The following is a 13,624-nucleotide window of genomic DNA, read 5'->3' as shown; positions in this document are numbered from 1 at the left end:
CCCCCCCCCCCCGACCACCACCACCCAGGTGAGAATTTGTAAATGCCACAGCCAATCCTGGTCACCCAGCGCGCCGGAAGCTCATCGGGGCCCATTCTGCACGGTTTCCAGAGAGGGGCAGAAGACGTCACGATCCTCTGCAGCCCCGCAAACGGTGCGGGGCGTCCCCGAGGTCCGGGTCCTCCGGCCCAGCCGCCTGGTCACTCTGCTCCTTGCGTCTTGTCCTCGGGCGCCTGGGCCCCTCTCTGGTTCCACATGTGGTTGTTGAGGCCAAGCTGCACCATCTGGGCGTGGTGGATGATGAGGGGCTGCAGCCCGGGGCTCTGAGGGGGCGCCGGGGCCGCCTGCGGGAAGGCGGGGGGCGGCGGGAAAGTGGGGGGCGGCGGGTAGGTGGGCGCGGGCGAGCCGGCCAGCCACGGAGGCGCAGGGGGTGGCTGGTGGCCCGGCCAGGAGGGAAAGGGCGGGGAGGGGCTCCCGGGGGGCATCTGAGTCCCAAACGGCATGTGGCTGTCGAAGGCCATCCGGAGGGTCTCCATCTGCGCCTGCCAGGACAAGCAGCTCTGGAAGTAAGCCGAGTAGGCGGCGTTCAGCGCTGCCACCTGCTGCCGCTCGCCCTCCAGGTGCCGGCGCTGCTCTTGCAGGGCCCGGACGTCCTGTTCCTTCTTCCAGTTGGCCTTGCGGGCTCGTAGCCTCTGCGCCTTGAAGGTGTTGGCCACCCTCCTGGCGAAGATCTGGGAGCGCTCGTCCAGCCACACCAGGCCGGTGAGCAGGCTGGTCGTGTGGGGACTGAGCGGGGCCTGGGAGCTCTCCAGGGGCAGGAAGGGGATCACGCAGTCTTGCCGCCCAGGCCGCGTGAGGCTGTTCATCAGCGACTGGCTGGCCTGATGCAGGCCCAGGCGGCAGTCGAAGTTGGGGGTGAGCAGCAGGATGGTGAAGGCCGAGTGGTCGATGGCGTCTTGCAGGCAGTGCAGCTCGCCCCGCCCGGGCACCTGGAAATCTTCACAGAAGGTGGCCCCATCAGGGACCCCCAGGGCCTCGAGCCTCTCCCGGACCCTCAGGGCAATGTGTTCGTCCGCGGCAACGTGCAGGATCACAAAGTTATAGAATTTCTGCTCGGACTCCAGCTCAGGAGAAGGGGGGCACAGGCTGGAGGAGGCCAGGCCAGTGGAAGGAAGGGTGGCTGGAGAAGGGCGGGGAGGGGACGTCCTCGGGGGTGAGGGTGGAGGTGGGCTGGCGCTGGCCACCTGGGAAGCGGTATCTTCTACAGGAAGTGGGAGTGGGCTCTGGCCCTTGTCAGGCCAAGTGTTTCTGGAGGGCAAGGAGAGAGATTTGGGGGCTGCCAACGCATCGGTGCACTCCACCGGGTAGTGGGTGCTGATTTCCAGAGCTCTGGGGGGGTCAGGCTGGCCAGCAGAGCTTGCATCTGGGACCAGCTCAGTAAGCCTAGGGGCTGCGCTGTTTGGTGGCATCCGGGAGCTGGTAGTCTCCCCAGGCGAGGGGCTAGCAGTCTCCTCCAGTGGGGGGCTGGCAGTCTCCCCCGATGGGGGGCTGGCTGTCTCTCCTGATGAGGGGCTGACAGTCTCCCCTTGTGGGGGGTTGGCAGTCTCTGCCGATGGGGGGCTGACAGTCTCCCCTTGTGGGGGGTTGGCAGTCTCTGCCGATGGGGGGCTGACAGTCTCAACTGACGGTGGCCAGCTCACCTCCTGAGGCTCCTGGCAGCCCGGGGGGGCAGGCTCGGGCACCAGACTGGCCTGGGGCTCGTCACACAGCTTGCTGGGCCCATGGCAGCTGCGGTGATGGCTGAGAAAGGGCATGGTGGGCGACTGGCTGATTTCCAGATTGCTGGCCAGGGAGGCGGGGCTGCCAGTGGATCTCAGGGAACGCCCTCTGCTCCAGCCTGAAAGGTGCTCTATGGGCTGTGGAAGGCTGCGGGTGCCTGAGGGTGACACTGAGGATGGTGGCAGGCAGCCCAGATCAGAGTGAAGGGGCTGGAAGCTCTCTGGGTCCCCGATGATGCCCCACCCACACCGGTCCTGGGCCTCTCCCTGGAGCTCGGCGAGCCGGTGGTCATCCCTGGAGCTGAACGTATGGAGGGCGGCCTGGTAGGCCATGTCCCGCATAGTGGCTGGGCACAGCTTCTCCTCGGCGAGCAGGTGGTATACCCGGGCAACTGCCCAGGACAAGTCTGGGGGCTCCTCTGGGACCTCGGCGCTGTCCATGCCGGCCCACTGGCGCGCCACGAGCCGGGCCACAGCGTCCGCCTTCAGTGCTTCCAGGGAGATCCTGGCCTCGGTCTCCTGGCCCAGCTTCAGGAGCACCATGGCGTGCAGGAGGTCCGCCCCCCGGCAGCCCGGGCGCAGGGTCTTCAGCTTGTGCTTAAGGTGCAAGAGCTTGCCCTCCCCTGCGGCACCTAGAATGTCAAAGGCGCTGGAGAGCGACAGGTCCGCGCAGGCCATGGGCGTCGGTGGGTGCGGCCTCGGGCAGCAGAAGCACGGGGTGGTGGAGGCATGTTCCACAGCACCTGGCTTCCTGCATGCTCGGAGTCCCCTACGTGCTCACCATACCGAGTCCCATGGGGGACACTGCAGTAGACCTGGGAAGCAAGAGAGACACGGTCACCTCCAGAAAAGGGGCAGTTCTGGGAAGTGGCCCAGACCCCCCTCCCCCACCTGCCTGCCTTCCAATGCCACCACGACCTATCAGGGTGACCTTGGGAAAGATGCGTCACCTCCCGCCACCTCCATTTCCTCCTCTGCAAGATGAGAGCAGTCAGCACTTGCCCGGTGTCACCCAACAGGTGCACACTACTATTTCCCCCTTTGCAAATGAGAAAAGTGCGCCAGAGAAGGGAAGTCACTTGCCGCAAGTCGCACAGCCGGTGGGTGACAGAGCTGGGACTTGAACCTGTGAAATCTGGCTCCAGAGGCTGAGTGCCCAAGCACAAAACTACACTGCCTATTGGAAATAAGAATATGCTCACTCATGGGATCATTTCAGGGAACTGTGCTGCCTTCACATACGGAAAGTTCTGAGCCGGATGACCGGAAGTCGGTAGGCACTCAGTACGTGTTCGCTAGGGAGGTAACCGGGCTCCCAGACGGTCCCCAGTGGCCTCCGTCCTGGTGTTCACAGCCCAGGGCGGTGCTTCCAGCGGTGAGTCAGAGCCGACCGCTGTGCCTGACGGACTCCGGCATTAGCGAGGGGCTGTCACTAGTGACTTCAGGTTATAAGACCTGGCTCTCAGTACTCTCTGTCACCCTGTCGGGGGGAAGCCTCATTGTGAGCAGCCTCTGGAGAGGCCCATGTGGTGAGGAACTGACGCCTCCCTCTGTCAGCCACATGAGGGAACGTCTTGGACTCCGGGGAACTCTGGCCCCGGCCGAGCCTTCAGATGAGGCAGCCCTGGCCAACAGCTTGACCGTGACCTTGTGAGAGCTCCAAGCTTCCAGAGCCACCCAACTCATCTTCCTCCAGATTCCTGACACCGAGGAACTGTGTGAGAGGATACCTGTTTGTGGTTTTTACACCACGACATTCTGGGGTAATTTACACAGCAACGGCTAATTGCTGCCGGTAGTGATGTTGGCATGAGGAGCTAACCATCGCTGAGGCCAGCTCCAGGCCTGACAGTGCTGCCAAGCCATTTGGAGACTATTCCTTACTCTCCATGTCTCAAAAACTGCCAGGCTGGTTCCGACCTCGGGCTCCTCGCAAGCGCTGTTCCCTCTGCTTGGAGCGCTCCTTCTTCAGACGTTTGCCTGAGGGACGCTAGTCTCATCATTCGGCTCTCAGCACAATGGCACTGGCTTGGGGGCCCTGAACGACCCCACTGTCCTTCCCAGTCTGTCTCTCCCACATCACCTTGTTCCCCCCCAGCGTGTCACTGGGTGAACTTTTCTTGTGTGTTAGACTTTTCACCCTTTTCACACTTTCCACATGCCTTCTGACCCCCGGGGACCCGAGGATGGGGCTGAGGTTCTCCCAACGCTGCTGGCTCGCTGAACCACAGAGCGGGGACCTAAGCTCGTGGAATGCATGAATGAGGCCAGAACTCCTATCCTCCCAATGCTGTGGATGAAAAAACAGGCACAAAAAAGGCCTTTCAGGGCATCTGGGTGGCTGTGTCAGTGAAGTGTCTGTCTTCGGCTCAGGTCATGATCTCAGGGTCCTGGGATCGAGTTCTGCATCGGGCTCCCTGCTCGGCCGGGGAGCCTGCTTCTCCCTCTCCCTCTGCCCCTGCTCCTGTGCTCTCTCTCTCTTGCTCTCACTCTGTCTCTCAAATAAATAAATAAAATCTGAAAAGAAAAGAAAAGAAAAGAAAAGAAAAGAAAAGAAAAGAAAAGAAAAGAAAAGAAAAAAGACCTTTCCCAAGGGCATGCCACAGGGTGCTAGGGAGAATGTTCCAAATCCCATAACGGAGGTCCCCAGGTGCTCAAATCACATCATATTCAGACGTAGGGGAAAAAAAACAACACAATAACAACAGACCACGACTTCAGATCCATTCCAGGAGACTGAGAACCCTTTACATGCCCTTCAGCTGGGCTGGGGCTTCTGTGTGGTCCCGCCCTAGCACCCATGACGACACCCCTAGAGCCTAGAGCAGTGCTTCTCAACCAAGAACACCTCAGACCGCCAACACCCTGCCCCCACCCTTGATAATGTCTGGGGACATCGAAGGTTGTCACGACCGCAGGGAAAGGTGCTCCTGGCATCGGGTAGGTGCGGCCAGGGATGCGCTCACTCCCCCTCCCCTGACAGAGGGTGACGCAGCCCCAAGTGTTGCTCAGAGCTGACATTGAGGATCCTGGTCCTCAAAAGCTGACTCATGGATCACAGACCGTGAATCACAGACCTCAGTGCAGAAATGATTCAGGATTTTTTTTTTCTTAATCATTTTGAGTAGATGCAGGTCACTGGGGCCCCAGGGTCAAGGTCAAAGATTTGAGGAAGGTCAGACACAGGCCAGAAAGAGCATGGAGAGAGGCAGCCGTGGGGGCAGAAGTGCAAGGGGGACAGGACTGAGCTCCCACCAGGAGCCGGGCAGAAGAGAAGTGGCCAAGAAGGGGCAGAGGGGGTGGTGCTGGGGGGAAGGATGTAGAGAGGCGAGTGGCTGTCTGGCTGTTTCAGAAATAGAAGTGGCCCGATATGCTGACATGCGGACTTGGGGGGGTGAAAAGCACAGACACCCCCCCCCCCATGCAACTGACTTCCTTGTGTGGAGGACAGACAACCGACAGATGAGTGACATTCATAGCACATCAGCTGGGAATAAATGCTGTGGAGAAACATGAAGATGGAAGGAGGGTCACGAACCCTGAGAATCGGGGCGGGGGTGTTCACAGTTTTAAACAACATGGTTCAAGAAGGCCTTGATGACAAGAGAGATTTCAACAGGACATACAAACGTGACCCAGAGGGATAGCTGAGGGAAGAGAGTCCCGGCAAAGGGAGCAGCATGTGCAAAGGCCCTGGGGCAGGACCAGCCCAGAGTGATGGAGGAGCAGTGAGGTCGCCCACTTGGCTGAGTGAGTGAGGGGGAGAGAGGGAGGAGGGGGGCAGGGAGGGGATCCGGCAGGGCTATGTGGGCCGTGGGGAGGACTTGGGCTTTCACACAGAGGTGGGACCTAAAAATTTTTAACCATCTTAGACCTGACTAAATGCGGTGGCTGTGACTTATGTGTGTGGCCATGAGGAAAAACAACTCCACGGGACCACATCAGCTAACACTTCGAGACAAGCCAGAAATGCAGAGTTTCAGGAAACTGCTAAGTTTGGCCAAGTTCACAGGCAATTCAAATATTCTTTTAAAGACTTATTTATATATTTATTTGAGAGAGAGAGAGAGAGCGCTTGAGCGGGGGAGAGAGGGAGAGAGAATCCCAAGCAGACTCTGCGCTGAGCGCACAGCCCCACGTGGGCCTCAGTCTCACGCCCCTGAGATCACGACCTGAGCTGGAACCGAGAGTCAGAGGCTCAATCGACTGTGCCCCCCGGGTGCCCCTCAAATATTTTTGAGAGACCTTGGGAGCTTAAAAAAAAAAAGGGTGTGGGGCGCCTGGGTGGCACAGCGGTTAAGTGTCTGCCTTCGGCTCAGGGCGTGATCCCGGCATTATGGGATCGAGCCCCACATCAGGCTCTTCCGCTATGAGCCTGCTTCTTCCTCTCCCACTCCCCCTGCTTCTGTTCCCTCTCTCGCTGGCTGTCTCTGTCTCTGTCAAATAAATAAATAAAATCTTTAAAAAAAAAAAGGGTGGGCCCATATGCAATCTATGGAGTAAAAACTCCACAAGTATTTGTTGCATGATACATAATGAAGTGTGTGAGAAGGAGGAAGGAAAACATTCATTCGAGGAGGAATTTCCCAGCATCTGCCAGGTTTTGGGCACCGCTGAACCTACCAGGACAGAGAGAAGAAAACAGAAACAGCTCTTTGCTTTTAGAGCTGCCAGTCCAGTGGGCACGATATTTATATAGCGTATGTCTGTATAGTGTATGCACAATAGGGTGGTAAAGTGGATACGTGTGTATATAATACTTAACCTAGCAGACCCTTCCCCGAGGACCTACTCTAGGCCACTGGTCTTCCTGCGGTTCTTCAAACTCGCCAGGCATGGTCCTGCCTCGGGACCTTTATTCTGGCTGTTCCCTCTGCCCGCAACACTTTTGCCAAGTACCCCCACCGCTCACTGTCTGTCCTCCTGCAGACTCTTTTAAAATCAAGATTGGCTTGAGGATGGGGCGCCTGGATGGCTCCATCGGTAGAGTGTGTGTGACTCTTGATCTCTGGGTCGTGAGTTCAAGCCCCACGTGGGGTGTAAAGATTAGTTTAAAAAAAAAAAACTGCAAAGAACTACCTAGAACAGAGACCAATGACATTCCAGACACTCTGCATAACTGCCCTGGACAGACGTCACTGGCTGTTTTCATATTCTTGGCACACACCACCGCGTGGCCACTGACCGCCCACTGAGGGGCTGCAGCCGTGCCCGCGTCGCCTGCAGCGCTGAAAATATTCACTTTCTGGCCCTTTACGGGAAACTGGCATGTGACTTTTTTCTCCACTAAGATGGCCCGGCGAGTGACAGCTACTGGGCACCCCTGGATGTAACCACACAGCCCAATGCCTCTCTCTTTGGCCCATATAATCATTGCAAAGCATAATGGGCTATTCCTGGCTGAACTGGGTCTCCGTGAAGAATTCACGGGCTGGAGCCCTAAGCCCCGGGACCTCAGAATGTAACTGCATTTGGGAATAGAGTTTTACAGGGGTGCTGAAGTTAAAATGACTTCATTAGGGTGGGTCCTAATTCAGTATGACTAGTGTCCTTGCAAGAAGTGGAGGGGAGGACACAGACGCGCACTGAGTCATGACCCGTGAGGACACGGGGGCGGGGGGGGGGGACTCGGGGTCAGCACGCCCAGGAGAGACGCCTCGGAAGGAACCAAACCTGCCCCCAGCTTGATCTCAGACCGCCGGCCTCCTGAGTCGTGAGACCACACGCCCCTGGTGTGCAGGCCGCCCCGTCTGTATTTTAAGGCAGCGACGTGTGGCTACTGAGCCTTAAAAATGGAGCCACTGGTACTAAGGAGAAACCGAATTTTAAAGTGGGTTCATTTTTAAATAATCAAAATTGAAATTGATAAGCCGAGGCAGCGTCAAATATTCTCTCCCTGTGGAACGCAGTCTTGTCCTGGAAGGACCAGATTTCCCTTAGAAACTGTTGAAAATACAGCGTGGGAATCGAGATCCGGTAAAACACACACCAGATTTTGAAGAATTAGCACGTGCGCGTGCGTACACACACACACACACACACACAGGTAGGTAAGATGCCTCACTGGTAAAGTTTTATATCGGTTACACGTTGGCTCTATTACCATACATAGGATATATTGAGAGAATGATTTTTACCTGTTTCACTTTTCCTTTTGTTCATACAGCTGCCGGGAAGTGTACAGAGAAGGGTTTAGACGTTGGCAGCACGACCCGGTAAGGCTGGGATCATCAGCGTTTTTAACGCAGGAAATACGGAGCTCCGAGGAAGCAGCCTCGGGTGACGGCTCCGACGCCGCGCGGCTCCCTGGGGCCCGGGAGGCAGGCTGCGCGGTAGCGGCTTGCTCCCTAGTGCAGGTGCAGGTGAGCAGTAAGACACAGAGACGGCGTATGGCTCCTCCTAGCTGTGAGGTGAGCTCCGGGTCAGCTGCCTGACGGGATAGAAACGACATTCAAGATCGACTCCCGCACGACGGGCAAGTCTTTTTGAAATTAGCAAGATCGCTGCTTGGAACGTGGTCTGATATCCTCCCTCAACAGCAACGACTCACAGATCCACTGTATATACAACTTAAAAGGAGAAAAACCCAGATGTGTTGACATGTGCCCTCCAATTTTTTAAAGATTTTATTTATTTATTTGAGAGAGAGCGCTGGAGAGCACAAGCAGGGGGAGCAGCAGAGGGAGAGGGAGAAGCAGGCTCCCCACTGAGCAGGGAGCCGATGCGGGGCTCGATCCCAGGACCCTGGGATCACGACCTGAGAGGAAGGCAGACGCTTCACTGACTGAGCCACCCAGGCACCCCCCGCCCCCCGTGCCCTCCAATTTTTAACAGATAAAAGGCACAGCGGCACCCGGGAGAGGGCACGGGGAGGGCGGGGCTGGACGGCACGTTCTGTTCCACGCTGTGTTCGCTCTGAAAATTCATCAAGTTCAAGACTTCGTATTTGTGTCCTATTCTGAATTCAGGTTTTACGTCAATAAATTAAAAGAAAAAAGTTCAGGGCGCCTGGGTGACTCGGTCGGTTGGAAGTCTGGCTTCGGCTCAGGTCATGCCCCTGGGGTTCTGGGATCGATCCCTGCTTTGGGCTCCGTGCTCAGCAGGGCGTCTGCTTCTCCCTCTCGCTCTGCCCCTCCCCAACCCCTGCTCATGCTCTCTTTTGCTCTGTCAAATAAATAAATAAAGTCTTTAAAAAAAATAATAAAAGGAAAAAAATTCAAAAAGAGTTCTCCAACTCTGCTCCCGGCAACAATGTAGCCAGCGAGAACAGAGCAGCGGCTGTCCTTGTCCGAGGGCCAACAGAACAGAGCAGTGGCTGTCCTTGTCCGAGGGCCAACGTCCGCCTCACCCATGGGAGGCCCACCTGAAGTGAGTCACCTCCCAGGGCAAGAGAGAGCAGTCGGTAGGCAAAAAATGCCCTTGGGGTTCCAATCTCAGCTCCACCACTCCCAGGCTAGGCCCTTGAGCAGGCCATGTGCACACGGGTGCCTCAGTGTTCTCATCTCTGAAATGTGTGCAATGGGCAGCCCTATCTGCTGGCGTCGTCATGGATTGAAGGGGGTCACACATTACAGCCGTTGGAGCGGGGCCTGGCACTCCGTGGGTGCTCCGTGGGCATTCACATGCATGACTGCTGCCTGCTTCCAGCAGCCTCCGGACTTGGAGGCCCCCCCAGGGAAGGCTCAGGCTCTGAGCCAAGATCAGAAGCAGCAAGACAGGACCGCCCCGCCTGCATTCCTGGAAAATATCGGAAGCCACACACGTTCTCCATCTCCCCACCTCCCCACCTACCGACCTGAGTCCTGACTCAGGGGCTGCACCAGCTTTGCCTGCCTCCCAGGACCAGCCTCCAGTCCTGTCCCCCATCCACCCACCCTGCCCTGCCCAGCTCCCACCCCTGCCTGCCACAAACCCGGCTCTCATTCTGCCCCACCCTCCACGGCCTCCAGGGCAGAGTCCACTGCACACCCCACAGCATGGGCGCCTGGTAGGATGAAAGTACCCACAGGGTGGGGGGCCTCGCTCCGCCACCGCCCGTTTGTGGTGTCCGCTTACATCAGTTTCCTCAGAACCTGAAAGGGGTGTTCCCCAGGAGCCGGAGCTCAGCGTAACAACATAATAAAGCATAAGAATGAATAAAACTTGGCAGAACTTATTTTTTCCTTCTTTTTAAAACACTTTTAACCACATCTGGACTCATGCTCATTCCCTCCTCTTCTCCTCTCCCACAGTCGCCAATGTCTCTCTGTGCGTGGGCAAGTTTTCATTGAGCACCTACTATGTGCAAAGACCCGTTGTAGCTGCCGTTGCAGCCCACGATGCACAGAGACCCTGCCCTCGCAGAGCTCACAGGCCAGCTGGGGGAGACCGATAATAGATGAGAGACCGATCCACTGCAGAGAATGAGAAGTTCATGGAGAAAATGAAACAGGGTGTAGTAGTGAGGAACAGGAGAAAGGCTACTGAGGAGTGAGGGAGGCCTCTGGGAGGAAGTGAGAGGGAGCAGAGATCTGAAAGAGGGAAGGGAGTGATTCAGGTGAAGATCTGGGGGAAGAGAGTTTCAGGCAGCAGGAATAGCACGTGCAAAGGTCCCGAGGTAGGACAGAGGCTGGTGTGTTGGAGGAACAATGAGGACGCCCGTGTGGTTGCAGCAGAGTGAGCGAAGAGGAGAGGGGCACGGGGGCAGGTCGTGCGCGGGGGGGNNGGGCAGGAGTGTGGGGCCTGAGTGGTAACCATCTGCTCAGGCAAGCAATGATGGGGGCTGGACCCGGTGGGGGTCTCCAGGAAGGTGGGGAATGGTTGGATTTGTGGATAATTTGGAGAAAGGGAGAGGCACAGGAGGAGGCAAGGAGGGCACCTGGGCTTTGGTCCCAAATGCTTGAGACAGGAAATGTGGAAGAGATGGTTTGTGATTAGGAGGGAGAAATCAGAGGTGTCTCAGGCAGAAATCATTTGATGGGTCTTCCCTGTGGCCCCTGTCGCCTCCCTGACCCTCCCATCCAACCATACCTCTCCTTAAATGCACCACACTTGATCCTGCCTCAGGGCCTTTGCATCGGCTGTGCCCTCAGCCTAGGACACCGTTCCCCAGATAGCTGCATGGCTGGCTCCCCTGCCTCCTTTAGTTCGCAGCTCAAATGTCACTTCCTCATCAAGGTCAACCTTGGCCACCCTGCCTAAAACTGAAGCCCATTCCCCCACACTCCTTGCTTTATTTTTCTCCTTCCGACTTCTCCTTACATGACACTACAGATTCACCAACTTTCTTTGTTGAGAAGGCATCGCTTCCCACCTGAGTCAGCACCACTAAAACAGGGAGCTTCATTTGTCTTGTTCACAGCTACATTTAATGACTGGCACACAGGAGGCGCTTAATAAATGCTGACTGACTGGATCAATCAGTGAATGGACAGAACAGCACCTGGCACACAGTAAGCGCTCAATAAATGTTTCCTGCTGAATCGTCTCCCCAACAAGACAAAAAGTCTAATGTGCTCCCACTGGGACTGGCGTGGAGTCGAGGCACCCTTCACTCCTCTGGGCTGATTAAGAAACGTGACAGGACATGGAAGACAAAACGTCGCCAGACTGTCCCTGAAAAGTCTGCAGGAGCAGGAAAGCGCCTTCGGTCACTCCGTGTTTACCGAGCACCCACTAGGCAGCGGCGCCCGATGAAGCACACTGTTTTGACGTTAGGACTGTTTTGACGGCCCTTGTGCACATCAGAAGGGAGGCACAGAGAGGGAGCGCCCCCTGCCCTGGGTCACACAGATGGAAAGTAAGGGGGCAGGAATTTAAACCAGGCAGCGGGGCTCCAGGGCCCTCACCCTTATTCACGGAGTATGGACTGTGTACGGCCCCTTTCCGCGCCCGGATCTGAGGAATCCTCAAGCCAGGCCAACGGAGAAGCTGCAGGATACCCGCTCTCCACGTCGGGCACACCTCGCCTTGACCATTCACGGTTTTTGCTTATTTTCTCGACCTTGTGAGGGCACGACTTTGCCCCTGCTGTGTGCTCACACGGACAGCAGGTTCTTAGCCAGTAGTTGCTGAAGGACATGCCCCTATTCCGAGGCGGAGACAGAGGCCCAGGCGGGAGCCCCCTGCACCCACCTACCCACCCCCAGAGGCCGGAACCTACACCCCGGGCCTCCAGCTTGCCTGGGCGTCTCGGCGGGGCCTCCTACTTCAGCCACAGGGAAAGGGAAGAAATGGGGGCCGTGAGGATCTCCTGGGGCTACCCAGGTCTGAGTGGTGACGGCAGCCAGCACTGGGCCGACTGGCAGTGGCTCCTAGGCGGGTAGCAACCAACCCCAAACCCCACCGGAAGGGGTGGAGGTGTGGGGCCTGGAGATTCTCAGAGACCGCCTGAAGGGCCGAGCCCGAAACAGCTGCCTCCGGCCCAGGAGTGCCGAGAGCCCCGGAAAAGTATTCAGGGTTCAGGCTGGGGAGAGGCAAGGGGGAGAAGAAGGGGGGGGGGCAGAAGGCTCCAAGCTCTGGGAAGAATCAGAAACGTGTGTGTGTGTGTGTGTGTGTGTGTGTGTGTGTGTGTGTGTGATGGGCTGTACCGGAGGAGAATGGGGGTTGGGGAGAGGTACCGGATGTTAGGGAGAAATCGGGATGTCGGAGAGGAATTCTGGGTGTGGGGAGTTGGAGAGAAATCGGTGGCCTTCGGAAAGAATTGGGATGTTGAGGGGGGGACCCAGGAAGGTGGGAAGGAATCCGCGAGGGTGGCGCGGACTTCGAGGTGTCGGAAAGGAATTCGGGGTGTTGGGGAGAGATCTGGGGTGCTGGGGAGCAATATGGGGAGGAGGATGAGGAGAAATCAGGGGGTCGGGGAGGACCAAGGCCACCCGGGAGAGGAGCTGAGCGCTGAGGGGGGCACCGAACAAGGGGCGCGACGGCACCACGAGCGGGGCGGGGGAGGGAGGAGGTGGTGTGCAGCTGGTCGCGAACCCGAGGGAGGAACCGCAGCCTCCCCAGCCCAACCCAGCCGGCGCTCGTCCCCTCGCCACCTACCCGGGATCCCGCTCCATCGGTGGTCGGCGCGGGGGGGGCTGGCGGCCTGGGCGGCCTGGCGACGGTGCCCGCGGGTGGCCAGGCGCGGAGGGTGCGCGGGCGGCTCCACCCACTCCCGCCCCCCCCCTCCGCCCGCCCCTTCCGCGTCCCGCGGGGAGCCAGGCAGGAAGGTGAGGTCACACTTTACCCGCGGGACAGGGAAAGTCCCCGAGGCGCCCCGCAGCGACACCCTGCGCCCCCCAGTCGTGGGCTGCCGCCTTCGGAGACTTTGGGCACGTCCTGCGCGGGCGCTTCGGCCCACGGGAGGGACAGAGCCTCACCCTCAGGGCGCCCGCAGTCTAGGGAGAGCGTAACTACAATTTAAAAATTAGATCATCTCAACTAGTGATAATGCTTTCCACGGAATAGAACAGGGGGATAGGGTAATACTGGGGGAGGGCTACCCGAAATTAGCCACCCCGGAGGGGCTTGGGCATCCCCAGGTGGCTGGAAGAGGGGCAGCCGAGATGGCATATCTTGAAGCTGCAAACACATTTAAAAATTCATAAGGGGCCCTAACCTTTTGGGGGTCCCGGACCTGGTGCACACCTGTCCACTGGGCATAGTTAAGATGTGGGACCATCACACTTTTAGGGACCCACGAAAATGTTTTCATTTCTTTTCAAATCGGAAAGAAAACGATGAATATGGTCCATCCTGGATTATATTCGTCTTTATACCAACACAGTTGGAAATATAATTTTTATTCATTTATTTATTTTAGTGGACAGAGGACCTATGAACGTCATAATGCCTTTGACTGGGTGTCTTTGTCAATTTGGAGAAGC

At 57.5% G+C, this 13,624-nt stretch overlaps 1 protein-coding gene across 3 annotated transcripts; it reads right to left on the bottom strand.

The window, feature by feature from the left end:
* Positions 1-9: 9 nt before the first annotated feature.
* TICAM1 (toll like receptor adaptor molecule 1) lies at positions 10-12,918 on the bottom strand. Of its 3 annotated transcripts, none has more exons than XM_040629537.1 (3): positions 12,798-12,918; positions 7,916-8,208; positions 10-2,593 (listed from the first exon to the last, which is right to left on the bottom strand). In XM_040629537.1, the coding sequence occupies exon 3, from the start codon at positions 2,454-2,456 to the stop codon at positions 201-203; it is 2,256 nt and encodes a 751-aa protein (XP_040485471.1). In that variant the 5' UTR covers positions 2,457-2,593; positions 7,916-8,208; positions 12,798-12,918; the 3' UTR covers positions 10-200. The 3 variants fall into 3 exon arrangements, with proteins under 3 accessions (XP_040485471.1, XP_040485472.1, XP_040485473.1); XM_040629538.1 differs by having other exon boundaries at positions 7,916-8,204; positions 12,798-12,909; XM_040629539.1 differs by lacking the exon at positions 7,916-8,208 and having other exon boundaries at positions 12,798-12,909.
* Positions 12,919-13,624: the final 706 nt, after the last annotated feature.

Source organism: Ursus maritimus, unplaced genomic scaffold (genome assembly GCF_017311325.1).
Source record: "Ursus maritimus isolate PB19 unplaced genomic scaffold, ASM1731132v1 scaffold_14, whole genome shotgun sequence".
Taxonomy (NCBI): Eukaryota; Metazoa; Chordata; class Mammalia; order Carnivora; family Ursidae; genus Ursus; species Ursus maritimus.
Note: the sequence above shows the minus strand (reverse complement) of the source record. Positions and strands in the feature narration are given on the sequence as shown.